The sequence below is a fragment of the Zonotrichia albicollis genome, chromosome Z (assembly GCF_047830755.1).
Source record: "Zonotrichia albicollis isolate bZonAlb1 chromosome Z, bZonAlb1.hap1, whole genome shotgun sequence".
Lineage (NCBI taxonomy): Eukaryota > Metazoa > Chordata > Aves > Passeriformes > Passerellidae > Zonotrichia > Zonotrichia albicollis.
In genome coordinates, this window is record NC_133860.1 from 15993049 (window position 1) to 16009184 (window position 16136).

General features: G+C 59.0%; 3 protein-coding genes across 3 annotated transcripts; 2 read left to right on the forward strand and 1 right to left on the reverse strand.

The window, feature by feature from the left end:
* The first annotated feature begins 1039 nt into the window (after positions 1 to 1039).
* On the forward strand, positions 1040 to 7523 carry LOC102069794 (B-cell differentiation antigen CD72-like). The gene is made up of 6 exons (XM_026798706.2): positions 1040 to 1181; positions 1266 to 1367; positions 2486 to 2800; positions 2918 to 3069; positions 3654 to 3748; positions 4076 to 7523. Exons 1-6 carry the CDS (start codon positions 1052 to 1054, stop codon positions 4221 to 4223), a joined length of 942 nt encoding a protein of 313 aa, XP_026654507.2. The 5' UTR covers positions 1040 to 1051; the 3' UTR covers positions 4224 to 7523.
* A 1335-nt stretch (positions 7524 to 8858) lies between these two features.
* LOC102069970 (killer cell lectin-like receptor subfamily G member 1) lies at positions 8859 to 11485 on the reverse strand. Its single transcript, XM_014273825.2, is given in 6 exon segments — positions 8859 to 8987; positions 8989 to 9055; positions 9529 to 9632; positions 9858 to 10006; positions 10623 to 10706; positions 11199 to 11485. Coding segments are annotated over 6 exon segments (678 nt in total). The 5' UTR covers positions 11344 to 11485.
* A 311-nt stretch (positions 11486 to 11796) lies between these two features.
* On the forward strand, positions 11797 to 14826 carry LOC102068059 (uncharacterized). The gene is made up of 9 exons (XM_074533073.1): positions 11797 to 12325; positions 12461 to 12535; positions 12628 to 12705; positions 13645 to 13695; positions 13789 to 13824; positions 13912 to 13941; positions 14140 to 14283; positions 14370 to 14485; positions 14585 to 14826. The coding sequence occupies exons 1-9, from the start codon at positions 11797 to 11799 to the stop codon at positions 14684 to 14686; spliced, it is 1161 nt and encodes a 386-aa protein (XP_074389174.1). The 3' UTR covers positions 14687 to 14826.
* Positions 14827 to 16136: the final 1310 nt, after the last annotated feature.

A 16136-nucleotide genomic window follows, 5' to 3' on the forward strand; every position in this document is an offset into this window, starting at 1 on the left:
CTCAGTGTCTCAGAGGTCTCTACTGAACTGCATCCAGAGAAGGGTGGGTTTCAGAAGGGGTGCCCCCAAACTCTCCCACTGCTTCCCATTGCCTCCCACTGCCTCCCACTCCATTCCACTGCCTTGCCATTGCCTCCCACTGTCTCTCAGATGGCCAGATGGGCACATCTGAACACAGCCAGTCCCTGGGACAGCACTGGAGGTGCACAGTGGTGCTGGGGGAGCACAGTGTTACATAGCCACTGTCCATCATCTCTGCAGGACCACGGGAAGTTCTTCCTCAGTGGAGAAATCAAAAAATCAATGCCAGATTTAAAGGGGACGGGAAGGAGGTTTAGAAAACTAAAAGTTGGGCAGCCTCTACTCAACCTCCTGGAAGAAAATGGAGCATGTCCACCTGGGCGTGCAGGGGCCCAGACCCAGGGAGGACATGCAGGGAAAGGCCAGTGGGATTTACTGGGTGACTGCTCAGTGTGCCTTCTACTGCTTGGAAGCACTGGCATGGGGATGAGGGGAGAGAACGGGGCCATTTATCATGACACTTTGGTGTCTGGGATGTGGCTTTCCATAGTGTATTTGGTGGCAGAGTGGAGAGATGTGGCCTTGACGAGAGGAGAAGTGAAAGCTCATGCTGCAGTGTGGGAGTCTCTTTTAGGCAATAGAGCAGTGATGCTCAGATCCTGCAGCAGAGCACCAAGAAGAGAGAAATTCCATCCTGGATGGAGTCAGCAGCAGAGTGACCTGTTCCCAGCTGGAAGCCAGACCTGCTCTGCCCTGCCCTAGGAAATCTGGTGGATTCTCTGTAGGCTGAGCCCTGCAGCTGTGCCCCACTCTCCAGCCCCAAGCTGCACCACCCCAGTGCCATCCCAGGGGACCCTGAGCTGTTTCGGGGAGCGGAGGGGGAGCCCAACAGTGGTGCCTGGCCAATGGCAGGATGCCGCTGCCGTGGCCGTACTTTCCCTTCCGTCACTCCTCGCCACACTTCTGCTTCTGCAGCAGCCATCTGCGTGTTCATTTGAAGCAGAGCAGAGCCCGCAGGGCCACCCGGGGCATGGCCCAGAGTGTGGTCTATGCCGACCTGAAGTTCGTGGCACGGCCGCCGTCCACCGCGCCCGACGACGATGACAGTCCCTACGAGAACGTGTCACCGCTGGGGCTGGTGACAGCAGAGCCCAGCCCAGGTGGGGACACAGGGAGCAGCCGCGGGGATGCAGGGCACCAGGGGGATGCCCACGGGTGATGCCGCTGGTGCTCCTCTCTTGCAGGGCGCTGGACCCGGCCATGGCGCGTCCCCACAGTGCTGCTGGTAGCCAGCCTGCTCCTGCTGCTGCTGCTGCTGGTGGCCGTGGTGGCCCTGGGCGTTTGCCGTGAGTCGGTGGCTGCCGGGGGTGGGGGCAGCCGGGAGGGCATTGGGCCGGGAGAAGGGCTGGCTGCAGGGGCTGCCAGGGAGAAGGCCTGGGCTGGGCTCCGGGGCTCCTGCATGGCCTGCACGAGCTGCCCCACACTGCCTTTGCCTTTCTCACTGCCTACCACTATCTCCCCTTGGCTCCCCTAGTCTCTTCCATTCCCTTCCATTGCCTTTCCATTGCCTTCCCACCACCGCCCACCCCTTCCCATGGTCTTGCCTCTGTCTTCCCACTGCCTGCCAATCCCTCCCACTGCCTCCCACTCCCTGTCACTTCCTCCCATGGTCTTCTCACCGCCCAGCCACTGCCATCTCACTGCCTTCTGCTGCTTCCCAATCTCTCCCACTGCCTCCCACCCTCTATCACTGCTTCCCATTTCCTCCCACTGTCTTCCCACTGCCTCCCATTGCCAACCATTGCCTCCCATTTCTTCCCACTGCCTCCTACTCCCTCCCATTGCCTCCTAATCCCTCTGACCGCCTTCCCATCACTACCTCCTGTTTCCTCCCACTGACTTCCCACTGTCTTACATTGCCTCCCACTTCCTTCCACTTCCTCCCGTTGCCTCACGTTGCCTCCCCATTTTATTCCCACCACCTCCTGCTGACTTCCCTGTGCTTCCCATTGCCTCCCTTTTCCTTCCCATTTTCTTCCCACTGCTTCCCATTGCCTCCCACTGCCCTCCAAACCCTCCTACTGCTTCCCATTGCCTCCCATTCCCTTCCACTGTGTTCCCATTGCCTCTCACTCCCTCCCACTGCCCTCCAAACCCTCCTACTGCTTCCAATTGCCTCCCACTGCATCCCACTCCCTTCCACTGCCTTCCCATTGCCTCCCGCTCCCTTCCACTGCCTTCCACTGCCTTCTCATCAACTCTCCTTGTCTTCCCACTGTCTCTTGCTGCCTTCCAATGTCTCCCCTCCACCTGCCACCCCTGGGGTTTCCATTCCCTTCCCACTGGCACCCCCAGGACAATCTCCACCCACAGCCAGATACTCTTATCCCACTCTCCCTTGCCAGAGGCATGCCCCAGGCAGGGCCCCATGCTCGTGTCCCAGCTCACCCCACCCTGTCCCCAGACTGGCAGGTCACCCGCAGCCTGCAGGACTCCTCCCGTGAGCACAAGGCCGAGCAGGGCCGCCTGTCACAGGAGCTGAGGGCGCAGGAGCAGAGCCTGGAGCAGACCCAGCTGGAGCTGGCGTGGGCCAGAGCGGAGCTGCAGCGCGCGTGGCACGAGGGCAACATCAGCCAGCTGGAGCTGGACAGGCTGAGCCTGGAGCTGCGCCGCATCACGGGGGTGCTGGGCAGGACAGAGAGGGAGATGCAGGAGGTGCAGGGGAGGCTCAACAGCAGCGAGAGGGCCGTGAGCAGCCTGCGTGCCTGCGTGAACACAGGTAGAGCGTGACGGGGCTGGGGCACAGGTGATGCTGCTGCTACTGAGGAGATGCGGGGGCTGAGTTCCCCAAGCATCCATGGAAGGATGAACACCTGAGCTGTGCCTCTGCCCCCAGATTGCTGCCCTTCAGGGGGCTGGGTACTCTTCAAGAGCAAGTGCCTCTTCATCTCGGTGAAAAACAAGACCTGGGAGCAGAGCAGGGACGACTGTGAAAGGAGATCTGCTCAGCTGCTGGTCCAGGATGAGTGGTCACCATGGACAGTGCCGGTATGGAGCAGGGGGGCTGTGGTACCCCAGGAGGGTTGTCGAAAGGAAGGGGACCAGGACACCAGTTGGTTCATCACAGGCCTTTCAGGTCCAGTCCGGTCCCAGACCCTCAGGTCTTTCTGGTCCAGTTTATTGAAAAAAAGTATCAAACACTTATACAGCAAATAATAAGCTTATTCTGTAAGCCAAGCAATCTATTGGTTAAACTATAGCATTAACTCATCCTCATTCCTTAGGTATCTCTCTTTTCTCATGTCTCTTTCAGTGTTTGTTATTATACCACAGCTAGGCCCAAGGACACTGTTATCTGTGCAGGTGCAGGACTTGGAATTAGCCATGGTTTTGTACTTTTCCAGTCCTTATCAGCTAAATTCCCAACAGAGGGTGGGTGCTGGGCAGACCCCCAGCTGCAGCACTATCTGTGGAGCTGCCAGGGTGGCACCATGAGCCCCAGGGTGGCACCATGAGCCCCAGGTTGCCATCCTGGCAGTCTGATGGGAGAAGCACAGCCAGCCCTGGGGCTCCTGGGCACCTGGCAAGTGCTGGTCATGAAGCAGGTGGCTGACAGCTTCTCTCCCCCCTAGTATTTTGTGCATGCATCTAAGGCGTACTACTGGATTGGAGGAAAACCTCCTTATGTGGCAAGGAGATCTATGTGGATGGAGAGCAAACATGCCTCGTAAGTGCAAGAATCCTTGGCACAAGCCCCTGCCCTTTGGCCATGATAGAAAGGTGCTGTTTTGCCCCTGTGACACCCCAAAAGGGTTGACGGGGTCCCATGAGCAGTGCCCCAAGGGAGGGGGATGAGGGTAGAGCCAAGCTCTGGGGTGCAGTGCCAAATATCCAAGTGGCAGAGAAGAAGAGCAGGAGGAGGAATGTCACACTTCCTCAGGCTGCTCTCTGTGCCAGGTGCCTTGCCTGCCCCAGCAGCACTGGGATCTATGGGAAGCGGTGTCCATGGTGAGGAGGTTGTCACTGCTGGCCTGAGACGTGCCTTCTTTCCTAGGAAACGCCATTCTCCAGACTGCTGGTCACTAGTCCTTGGGGAAATGTGGAATCAGCCATGTAACAAACCCTACCCGTGGATCTGCGAGAAATCCCCAAATCTGAGCCGTGTGCCTGAGCCTCGTCCTCTTTTTCTGGGCGAGGACTGACTGCTGCCACCCTGGCTCCATCCCTGGAGTCAGGACCAGGAGCTGGGTGTGCACCCTGGGATCCTGCCCCCGGGGCACGCTTTGCCTCAATTGCATTGCAAAACTGCTGGGGAAAACTGTCTCTATTTCAAAGCAAGGGTTATGGAAAACAGTCCTTATTCCCCTCTCCCACACTCAAGCAAACACATGTTATACTGCTTTGTACTGTGCCACTGCATGTCCCTGTGTGCCCTGGCCAATGCAGCTCCAGTGCAGAGACCAGCTCTCACCTTCTTTGCTACCCCAAGGCTGCCTGAGTGCAGGATCTGCCTTTTGCATATTTTTGACACACTGATGTCCTCAACCTGTCCATTTTGGGGAGACCTGTGGATTTACAGCCCGTCCCTTCTCTCAGCATTGACAGCTCTTGTCCTCCCCTTTCTTCTGCCTTCATCACCTGCCCATGGGTCCTGCCTGGAAAGGTTGCTGGCAGTGGGGCCATCAGCATGAGAAAATGCTGGAAAGCCAGAGACCATTTAGGGAGTGGAGAAGTGCTGGGGAGCTTTGAGAATGTGGTGGATGAATGAGGAAACTCTGAAACCATGGGAGGAAAAAGAGGGCAATGAAGAGCCCTAAGACCATGGGAGGTGAATGTGTGAATCCTGAAACCATGGAAAGAAAGGGAGCACAGTGGAACTGCAAATGAAGATGGTTCTGAAAAATGGAGGTGCACTGATAAGACAGTGGGAGAGAGGAAGAGCACTAGGGAGACTTGGGAACATGGGGAAAAAGGGAGACCCCTCCCACCAAGGGGGAAAGATCCCTAAGAATGTGGCTGGACCTTATCTGCCAAAGGAGGGTGACGAGAGACCCCAGTCCAGGACCCAGGGTGACCCCCCCCGCCTCAGCCAGGGTTTCTGCAGACAGGGGAATGTGTTGGCAACCATTTTGCTAAGCTAGACCTGCGACAGCTGGCACAGCTTCACCACAAGTCCTGCCCAACCAACCACTTCTATAATGGAGTGATTGCACCAGTGAACAAGGGAAGGGCTGCACGTGGCATCTGTCTGACTTCTGTAAAGCCTCCAACACAGTCCTCCTCTAAATTTGAAATTAATGGATTCAATGGGTGAACTGTGCAGTGGAAGAGGTTGGACAGCTTCATCCAGAAGATAGTGCTCAATGGCTCCGTGTCCTCACTGGACACTGGTGATGATGATGGTCCTCAGGGATTCACCTTGGGACCAATGTTATTCAGTACTTTTGTCAACAATGTGAACAGTGGGATCAACTGCACCCTCACCAAGTTTGCAGATGACACCAAGCTGAGGTGTTTGACACACCTGAAGGGCAGGATGCCATCCAGAGGGACCCGGACAAGCTCAAGGAGTGGCCCATGGGAACACCATGGGGTTTAACAAGGCCAAGTGCTGGTGCTGCCCCTGGGCTGGGACAGCCCCTGGTACCAGCCCAGGCTGGGCATGAGCAGCCCCAGAGCAGCCGTGCCCAGAAGGGCTTGGGGGTGCTGTGGGTGAGAGGCTGCACATGGCCCAGCCATGGCACTCCCAGCCCAGAGAGCCAAACGTGTCCTGGGCTGCACCCAGAGCCCCATGGGCAGCAGGGCAGGGAGGGGATTCTGCCCCTCTGCTCTGCTCTGCTGAGACCCACCTGGAGCACTGCATCCAGCCCTGGGCTCCCAGCACAGGAACCACAGGGACCTGCTGGAGCCAGCACAGAGGAGCCACCAAGGTGATCAGGGGGATGGAGCAGCTCTGCTGTGAGGAGAATTGGGATTGTTCAGCCTGGAGAAGAAAAGGCTTCAGGGAAAACTTACTGTGGCTTTCCACTACCAAAAATGGCTACAAGAAATCTGGAGAGAGACTTTACACAAGGGCTTTTAGCAAGAGCACAAGGGGAAATGGCTTCAGACTGAGAGGGCAGTTCCTAGGAAAGCTTCCACAGAAGGAGGCTGGTGGAGCCAGCCCAATGGCATGGCAAGGCTGGGACAGGACTGCAGGTCCCCTACAGTCTCAGCTATCATGCAAAACAAAGATTGTTGTGTCTGGCTTGTCCTGCAGAGTCCAGATATCCTCCCTGCTCCCAAAGCCCTGAGTTCCAGCCCCCACTGCCCACTCCAAGGACACACTGCAGCCCCCATCCTTTCCTCTGGTCCATGCTTTCCCTGGCCTGGTTCAGCACGGCTGCTTACTTGCTCATCTTGAAATGTGGCTTCACCTTTCTTCCCAGCTGCAGGATTTGCACTTTTACACACTCCAGTATCAGCAGGCTCCCACAAAACCATTTCCCCAGGCCTCTCTGTACCCAGTCCTGCCCTCCTGCCCACATTACTGGTGTGGTATTGCCCCCCAGCTGCCTGAGCTACCCCCTACCCTCCATCCAGTGCACTGATGAAGGCTCCAAGGAGCACAAACCCCAGGATCAACCCTTCAGCAACTGCATTCAGGGGAACAGGGATGTTTCTGACATCCCCTGCAGCCCTCACACCATTCAGGTTTTCCACCCAAGCTCTTCTCCTCTACTCCTGCTCTCATATATCCCCACTTTGCCAGTGAGGAGACCATGGGAAACCAAGTGCCAGACCTGAAAGGTTCATGATAAATGTCTCCCATTGCTCTCCTCTTATGCACAGCCCATTGCTGCCACAGCAGCAGGCAGGTTCACACAGGCATTGCCTGCCGTTGGTAAATCCTGCCTGGATTCCCCATCCACACTGGATGGTCACATGCCCAGGAGCTGTGCTGCATCTCCTTCCTGGCATGGAGGCAGGACAACAAAGCTCAGCCCAGGACAGGAGATGTAGGGATAAGAAAGGGCAAGGCAGGAGCCAGCAGCAAATAGTGACAGAGGCAAGGGGCAGCCAGGAAAACTAACAGAGTCCTCAAAGGGACTCAGTGGCAGCATCTTACCGACCTTCACCAAGCCCCCCCCGCCGTGGAAGGCAGCAGAGTGGGCTGGAAGGCTGGTACAGATGTCCCTCGTTGAGGAACACCTCTGCTCCAGGCAGCTGGGCCTGCAAGGCACAGGCAGAGATGCAGATGGAAAAGCAGACTGAGCTCAGGTGGGAGCCCGAGGCAAGAGGCTGTGAGCTGCCAGCCTGGGGATAGCAAAGGGCAGGAGGACGAGAGGTGCCAGACGGATACACGGACACTGAGAGACACTTCAGGAGGCAGGAACTGCTGACCTTTTGCATAATGAAGGAGCAGGATGATGAAAGCAAGGTGGATAGACACAGAGAGGGGGCAGGAGAAGAGAGGAAGAGGAGCAAGGCTTGAGCACAAGCAGACATTGAGGGGATAAAAGCCCAGGTGTTCCTTTGTTGGGTACCCCTCCTCAGAGGAACCATTTTGAGCTGTTTCTGTGTTACTGTGCTGTGAATAAATGGCTTTGTGGAACGAGACATCTGAGACTCTTCCATGGGAAGCCTGTGACAAGCTGAGTGCCCATGGGCAATGGGCACACCCCACGATCCCACTACCATCACCCAGTGCCCACCCTGTGCTGGGACATCCCTGTGGCAGTGAGCACAGCTGGGTTCCACCCAGCCTGGCCACGGTCAGCACCAGCCCAGCAGCAGGATCTTGCAGTGAATGTCACTGGCACCTCACTGGGGTGTGCAGGGCACAGGGGGCAGGAGCAGAGCCTCAGCACACTGCAGGTCAGTGTGGGTCCCACTCTGGGCCATGCAGGCAGCTCAGCAGCAGCAGCCCAGGAAGGAACCCACCCCTGTCCTTCTCCATTGTGGTCAGGGGACAGAGTGTGGCTGAGACCATACTGCGTGCAGACACATCTTCGTATCCACAAAAGCAGAAGTAGTTGCTTTATTTGCAAAAAAGTCTTTTTTTTTCCTCCATATATTCTCATTTTAGGGGTTGGGGAGTGAATGACCTCCCTCCTGCTCAGCTTGCTCTGTGTTGTGAAGGGCCCAAGCCCCTAGGTACAGAGCTACCCTTCCCCATGCACCTCCCAGTGCTGCTCAGGCTGCCCTGGCTGTGGGTTTGGTATTTTGCATGTGCTGGGAGAGAGTCCCAGCAAGGTCTGTCCCAGAACTTCAGGCTGCTGGAAAAACCCAGTGGTCTACACCAAAACCAGAACAGCCTCTAGGACCAAACAACTCCAAATCAAGCCCTAGCAGGTCTTTCAGACCCTCTGAAACCTCTTCAGACTGGGCAGGCCCCAGCAAACAAGTGCTGCCCAGCCCGAGTCCTCCTTGGGATGCAGAGGCAAAGCGTCACCTCTCAGCAGCATGACCCAGGAAGCAAAAGCCCCAGAAACCAGCAGGATCAGAAAGCCCAGAGCCTTCATGGGACCTGTGCCAGCCTGCACGGGAGCTGCTGCTGGATGCTGGGAATGGGAATGCTTGGATTCCTGCTGGCTCAATGCTGGCTCCTGGCCACAGGACACAATTTCCCACTTGTGAGTGATGCCACCGAGTCTGAGAGCTGGAGGATGCACCTCCATCCTCCCACACACACACCCCAAAGCCAGCTGCAGTTATCAGCAGAGTTTATTGGCAAAGTGCAGAGTTCTGGAGGGTAAAGAAGTCTGTGCCAGGAAGCAGCGGAGCCTGAGAATGCCCATGCCCTGGGATCAGGCAGGGAACGGGGTGGTGGCACAGGCTGGGGGTCACCCTGGCCATCAGGGCCTCATGCAGCTGTAGGTGGTGTTTCCCCAGAGGAAGGCAGGAGGCGAGGACTGGAGCCACTGCACGGTGGCTGCACTCTGCTTGCAGACCCATCTGAGGGCGTCTGTGCAGGCACCACCTAAAAAGTCCCAAGCCTGACACCCTGCCACAAGCCTGGAAGGACCTGGTGTAGCGCTGGACTGGCAAGATCCTGCAAGGGAGAGAGTGGGCTGAGATAGGATGGGCAGGAGGAACCAAGGCAGTCCCATCAGCAGCTCCCACAGCCAGGGACCAGACATAGCACAGGGATGCTGTGGGAGCAAAGTTCATCCTCCCCAAGGGGCACAGTCTCCCACCAGCCTCTTCCCAATTAGGCCACATGCCCTGATGTCCCCAGCCCCATCTCTCACAAAGTACCCCCAGGTCAGTCCTAGCAGGGCTGAGCACTGACCAAACTGGGACCCTGCTCTTGCAGAATCCCCTGCAGACCCAGGCAGAGTGTGGGCACCAGGGTCAGGCCCCTGCTAAAAACGCCCCTTCCCTAAAATTCCCCAATGCAGTCCTGGGAAGAAAAGAGGTGGCCAAAATCTGGATTACATCCCTGCAAGCCTGTCCCCACCACCACCCTGAGACCTGCTGATGGACCTTCGGCACACCTGGCTGGGAACAAGCTGATAGCCTCACCATTCCAGCGTGGTGCCATCCAGCCACTTCCAGTCAGACCTGAAGCCATCCTGCTTCAGCCCCACGTGGAAGGCGTCCATGTTAGCTGTGCGCACCAGGAACGCCTAGCACAGGAGAGGACCCACGTGAGCCCTGGGGGACACCCAGCCCAGCCACAGGTCAGAGATGGGGCTGTGCTGTGTGGGCATTGCCAGCGCCCTGCCTGGAGTCTGTGCCAGGCTTTGGGCACATGGGCTGGAAAGCTGAGACAATGCTGTGCCTGCGGAGGGACCGTGAGGTGGCCACCAGGACAGCCCAGTGCTCACAGGGAGCTGGCAGGGTGCACTCACCAGGGTGCTGTTGGCTTGGATGGTGACCAGCTGTGCCCCTCAGGAGCAGCAGTCCTCTCTGCTCTGCTCCCAGCTCTTTCTGGCAGAGGAGAAGTAGTAGCACTGCCCCGCATCCCAGAGCCAGCCAACCGGGCAAAACTGGCACTGCCCTGCACACCAGAAACACCCAGACGGGGTGGGACAGCTGGCCAGGACTGCTGTCACCAGCCCCAAGGACCAGGAGAGTGACAGTGGGCAGTCAGGGCACCGACCAACCCATCCTGTCCACATGTCTGCCCCACGGACGCCACTCTGCATTTGCCCTCGTTTGTGAGCCCAGCTCCAGCTTTCCAGCCCCAGAGCCCTGGGAAGAGGGGCTAGCTACAGGATCATGCTTGAATTGAGCAGGGAGCTGCAGGTTAGGGAAGTGATACAAACACAGTTTACAAAGTGCTGGGGGCTCAGATAAGGTTTCAGCTGTACCAGAAGCTGATGTCATCGGGCACAGGGATGTTGGTGGCATCCATGGGCTGGTGCTGGTGTTGTGTCCAGGTGACACTGAGCTGTCTGGGGTCATCTCTTCTAAACGGGCCTCAGCAGTTCAGCCTGTTCAGCAGTGCTGGAGCAGGCTGCACACCACAAGCTGAGGATTGGGCAGTAAAGTTGAAGGAATATGTAAGGAGAGAGCTCAGGGAAACATCCTCGAGTAGGGACAGATTCGGTTGCTTGAAAGCAGCAGTAAGGCCCTCTCCAAACCTTACCCAGGAGCCCACCAGGCTCTCTTACCTCCCAGTGTCTGTTTCCCATAGCTGGGGCTCTCCTCCATTCTCCAGAGACCGTCTGTGCAGCTTCTCTGTTGTTGCACTAAATCTGCAGCAGAAGAGCACCTCTGTGTCCTAGCACCTCTGGGCTCCTGCTGCCAGCAGCACCCAGTGTCCTGCCCCACAGGACAGCCTCGTGGCTGTGGGTGAGATGTCCCCTGATTTAGCTACACCAAGCTAAGGTCCTTGCAGATTTTGCTGTGCCTGGGAGCCCTGCACACAGCAGGCCTTCGGGGAAAGTGCTGCTCTCTTTCAGTATCAGTGCCCTCCCTCCCACCTCTCATTGCTACCTGATGGAGTGGCTTTCCCCAAGCCCATGCTGTCGCCCCAGCTTCCTTTTCCAGCCACGTAGGTGGTGTCTTGTCTCACCAGTTCTCCAGCTTGCCCCAGAGCCCACAGTGATGCCCTCAGCCCCAATCAGAAGCACCCAGCTCCACGGGGAAGCCACAGCTCATCCTGCTGGGACACAAGGGCTGTGGTGCCAGCCTCGACCCCAGGGCCCCCTCTGCAGAGATCTGGGTACTGCGTGGCTGGTACTTACACTGGAAACTCAGGCTGACAAGGATGATCTGTGCCAGCAGGAGTGTCAGGGAGAGGAGACCCAGGCTGAGGGCTGCCCAGCAGAAGGGCAGGCGCACTCGCTGCTGGGGGCAGCCAGCAGTGGGAATGGCTGCTGGCTCAAACATGCAGCCAGGGCTGGGCTAAGCAGACACGCCAGGGAGTTGTAAAGGACATTAAAGTCATGTCCTTCCAAGCCCCTGCCACGTCCCCAGCCAACCTCCACTAGACCAGGTTGTTCAGAGCCCCTTCCAACCTGACTTTGGACACTTCCAGGGATGGGGCATGGACAGTAAGGCCACGGGGTGTTTCCTTACAAGCCCCATTTTTTGCATGTGGCTGCAGCTGCATCTCAGCCCTGGAAAATGGGGGGTCGTTGTGGTGCTCCTTCCCCCGCCTCAGCCCCCAGGGCTGCCGTGACGGCCCCCGTGCCGTGCCCTCATTAGGGGCAGCGGCAGAGCCCCCCCGCACCCCGGACAGCCGGCGGGCACGCAGGGATCCCGCTCCGAGCTGCGCCTTTCGCTGCCGGAGGATGTCCCGTCCAGGACTACGTTTCCCAGCGGCTCCTGCCGGGGCTGCACATGCTCCATGAGGCGCCCCGCCCCTCCCGGCAGCTCCCGGCGCGGCGCCCGGCGCGGCGCACGGCAGGTGCCGTCCCGGTGCCGCTCCCGGTGCTGTTCCCAGTGCGGCGCTGCCCGGCGCGGCTCCCGGGGCAGCCACCGGGGCGATACCCTCCCGGCGCGCCCCCCGGCGCGCCGGCCCGGGCCGCCAGCATGTCCCGCGGGGCGCCTTGGAGACAGGCGGAGATCAGCTGCCTGCTGTCGCTGGTGAGGGATTCGGGGGAGGCTGCGAGCCTCATGGCCTCCACGTCGCGACCCAACGAGGAGCTGTGGCGGGAGCTCTGCCGGGGGCTGGCGGCCGCCGGCTACGAGCGCACCGTGGCGCAGTGCCGCTCCAAGTGGAAGGCGCTCAAGCAGGCTTTCCACTCGGAGCGGGAGAGGCGCCGCCGGGCAGAACTGTGCTCGGCTCTGCTGCCGCCACACTTCCGAGCCATGAGGAGCATCTGGAAGGCGGCGGGGCAGCCCGTGTCTGGCAAACGGAGGATGCCAGGTGGGTGCCTTGTGGATGCCTGGTGGGTGCCGGGGACAGGCGTGTGGGCTCAGCAGCGTGGCTGGACGTGGGGGGCTGGTAGAGCTCTGGTGCTATGTGGACACCCAGGGTCTGTTGATGGTCTTTTTCCGCTAGTCGTGAGGAGGCTGTCGTCCAGAAGGCGAAGGTCAGCTCCTGCCCCACGCCCTCCATCCTCACCAGAGCCACCAGGTAGCCGTGGGCTCAGGCAGCTTGTCCTGGCTGCGAGGTGGTGGACACCTCTGTTCCCCCAGTTACTGAAGCTCTTTTCTGCACCCCTGCAGAGCACGACGTTGGCAGGGACACCCCCAGCATGCTGCCGTCACCGATGCTGCAGCGTGCCAATGACGAGCCAGAGAGCTGTAAGTACTGAGATGCCCTGCTGTGCCGAGCTGCGTGGCTCCAGCCATGGCTCCAGCCAAGCCCATGCCAGCATGGTGGGAATGGGAGGCTGAGAGGACCAGGGGATCCATCACATGTCCCTCAGCAGAGATAGTCAACGATGGGTGTGTTTGGATTTCCGTCTCCACAGGCTTTGGCTCCAGACCAGCCCCAGAGCATGTGGGGATGGGGATGGCTGGGATAGGGCAGGAGGGAGCACCAGCCTGAGGGCATGGCAAGGCTGTGGTCTCCCTCAGGGAGATCATGAGGCGAGAGATCTGGAAGGGGCAGTGGCCCTGATACTGCGCAGGGGTCTCGTTGTTGGTGGCATTGCAGGGCATGTGACTCCCTTCCCTTCAGCAGTTCCTGGCTCTTCGCTGGCCCAGTAACATCATAAAGCTTCAGGTGAGTTTGGGCTGTGTTTGAGGGCCAGAGCTGTGTGCAGCTCCCCTGCCCATCAGCCCACCCATGTGCATAACCTGTAGGTCCCTCACTGCTCACACTCCTGGGAATTTGGCCCTGAGGTGATGCAGGATACATCCCTGAGTCTGGTTTGCGTGGGCACCCCGGTCCACACTGGGTAACTACCTTCTGTCTGCCCAAATTCCCCCTGCAGTTTCAAGTGGATGTGGGATTCTCCTTCTCTTCCAGTCCTAGTGTGTTAGTGTTGCTGTGCACTGCTCTGCCACTGCTGCCTTCCAGCCCAGAGGTGGCTGCATTGCAGTGGTGGGTGAGTGACTCCTGCTTTTGTACCTCGCTCTGAAGTGCTTTGGGGCCCTGCAGGGCGCTCTGGAGCTGTGGCTAGGGCACGTCAGGTTGAGGGGCTGGCCGGAGCAAGCTAGGCAGACCCCAGGCTGGTGGTGATACACCAGCAAGTCCCTTCAGAAGGCATATGTCTCCTCTCTGCTTTCTCCCAGCAGCTGGTGGGAAACACGTTGCTGGAGCGCCACCCACAGCCCGTGCCATGCCACGTAAGGCTTTCCTTGCCCTGCTCAGCCCAGTAAATCCCCTCAGCCCCACAGGGGGTCAGCCCCAAGCAGGGTCTGATATAGTTCTCATTGCAGACACCTGTTGCTGCGTCTCTTCCCTCTCCCTCCTGGGTGAGTACCATGCCCCAGCTACCATGCTTGTGTGCCCTGGTGCAAGAGGTGGCTGCAGCTCACAGGCTGGGTCTGCTCTCCTTCCAGGCTGTCACACTGACCTGATGCAGAAAGGAGGTAAGGGAAAGGCCAGTAAGTGTCTCCAGCTTTGAGTGAATCCTCATGCTCCAGGACACTGCTCCATCCTGTCCTGCCAGTGAGAAGGGCACGGGCTCCCAGAGGCAGTGCCTTCCCAGGGCTCTGTGTCATAGTCAGGCTAAATTTGGGTGTCTCCATCACTCTTGCTGTTCGCTCCATGCCAGGCTTTCATGACAGGTTTTCCTGGTGAGACGTCCCTGGGGATGGGAAGAGGAAACCAAGTGCTGCCACTGGCTGCTGCAGCCACAGGCTCCCACGAGACAGCAGCCACAAGTGAGCAGCCAGCAGCAGGTGAAGATGCATCAGACACAAGCCTGCATGGTGGGTGCTCCCTGCAGCTCCACGACAGCCTCACAGGGAGCTCTCGGAGCCATGGTGAGGTGCCACTGACCCCTCTCACACTGCAGATCCTCGCGTGAAAGGCTTGGTCCTGAGTCTCCAGCGTCAAGTGGTGCATGTCCTGCACACATTCTGTCAGCAGCAGAAGGCATATCTGGAGAACGTCTTCCACAACCTCGGGCAGGTGAGTGAGACCCTGCACCAGCTCCTGCTCCAGCGACAGACCCATCCTGTGGCTGGATGTGTCTGTGGCCACTGTGTCCCCCATGTGCTCCTTTCTAAGGGTGAGTCTGGAGTGCCCTGCTGCCCTGGTGCTCCTCACACTTCCTCGGATCCCAAAGAGAACCCTCAGCTGTCCTCTGATGGCAGGTGCGCCCCCGCCTGAGTGCCACCATCGCTGGCCCTAGGAGCAACAGCTTTGCTACAGAGCCATGGCACATATCTTTATATCAGAGGTTCCAGATATTTTTAGAGTTTATACTAGAGAGAAGTTAATAAAATTAAAAATAGCTTTTCTACCAGTGATGGCAACTGACCAATTCTTTCCCCCTCTCTGGGGAATGTTCCCATTCTCACTTTCAAGATGAGCATGAGGGGAACTCAGCTATTTACAGACTCAGAAACTCCCAGCCCACACAGCATGGGGCAGATGTAATTTATTCACCCTTTACAGCAAGCAGTACCTGGGGTGGGCATCAGATGTTCCTGGGAGATGTGCTGCTGCCTGTGGCGCAGAGCAGGGCCAGTGCCAGGAGTGGAGGCCAGGAAGCCCAGGCTGCATCCTTCTGCAGGGAAGGAGGCTGGGGTGGGTGATGCTGTGCTGGGGAGGCAGTGTGTGCAGAAGCCGTGGTCCTTTAGTGTCCAGGTGGGGCTGCTGGCAGCAGGGCCAGCCCTGGTGGGCACGGTGCTCCCACCACTGCATACAAAACATCCTCTGTGCTCCCAAGCAGGAGCAGAAACTACCTGGCTGCTGGCCGCCAGCAGCTCTGGCCCCAGGCCTCACAGTGATGGGGCCTGCAAACGTCTCTGCCCCGGATTTCTCTTCCTGGGACCTATCGGGCGGGCAGAGGAGCCCTGCTGCTTGCACTGGGGAAGCTCTGATGGCTGGGCTGTGGTTGTCCATGCTCCACACTGACCTTGCTGTGTTCCCCATCATTCCACTGGTTGTCCTGTCGTGCTCCCAGTCAGCCTGCTGGGATCCCCATGATCCCACCACGCTCCCCAACACCCTGGCCTGCTCCCTGCCATTCTGCCATGCTCCTCACTTGGGTCTACACCCACTCCTTCCATCCCTGAGGCACTACAGCACCAATCCTTCAGCTCTGGGGTGCTGGGGCAGTGGGGTGGGCTGTTCCCCCTGCGTTCAGGAGGTGAAGGGGGTGAGGGGTGCTCTGAGATGGGGCTGCAGCAGGGGGCTAGCAGCTGAGGAGGGTGGTGTTGGGGGATGTGTGGTGTCCTGGGGGCTGCAGGTCAGGGCACAGGGGATAGCAGCAGAGGTACCAGTGGGACACAGCGATGTGGGACACTGGTGACCGGGATTTCCCCGGAGTGGTGGGGTGCAGTGAGATGTGCCGGGGGCACAATGAGCGGTGCAGTGAGGGGTGCATTGAAGGGGGCGGTGGGAGGAACAGTGAGGTGCAGGGGCGCAGTGAGGGCTGCCGGGGGTGCTGAGCGGGGCCGAGGAGACGCACAGCGGCGCTAGGGAGGGGGAGGGGGCGGGGCTCCATGACGTCACGGGCCCGGAGCCCGCCCGGCCGGGCTGGGGCATCGCCGCCGCCGCGGTGTCCCCGTGCCGGGGGGCTGCCCCAGCGCCACCCGCGGGCCGTGGGCAGCAG

Coding starts and splice junctions, on each gene's coding strand:
- LOC102069794 (XM_026798706.2), top strand. CDS start 1,052: ATGGCCCAGAGTGTGGTCTATGCCGACCTGAAGTTCGTGGCACGGCCG. Junction 1,368..2,485: donor GGTGGCCCTGGGCGTTTGCC/GTGAGTCGGTGG, acceptor CCCTGTCCCCAG/ACTGGCAGGTCACCCGCAGC. Junction 3,070..3,653: donor GGTCACCATGGACAGTGCCG/GTATGGAGCAGG, acceptor TCTCCCCCCTAG/TATTTTGTGCATGCATCTAA.
- LOC102068059 (XM_074533073.1), top strand. CDS start 11,797: ATGCTCCATGAGGCGCCCCGCCCCTCCCGGCAGCTCCCGGCGCGGCGC. Junction 12,706..13,644: donor CAATGACGAGCCAGAGAGCT/GTAAGTACTGAG, acceptor TTCTCCCAGCAG/CTGGTGGGAAACACGTTGCT. Junction 13,942..14,139: donor TGACCTGATGCAGAAAGGAG/GTAAGGGAAAGG, acceptor CTTTCATGACAG/GTTTTCCTGGTGAGACGTCC.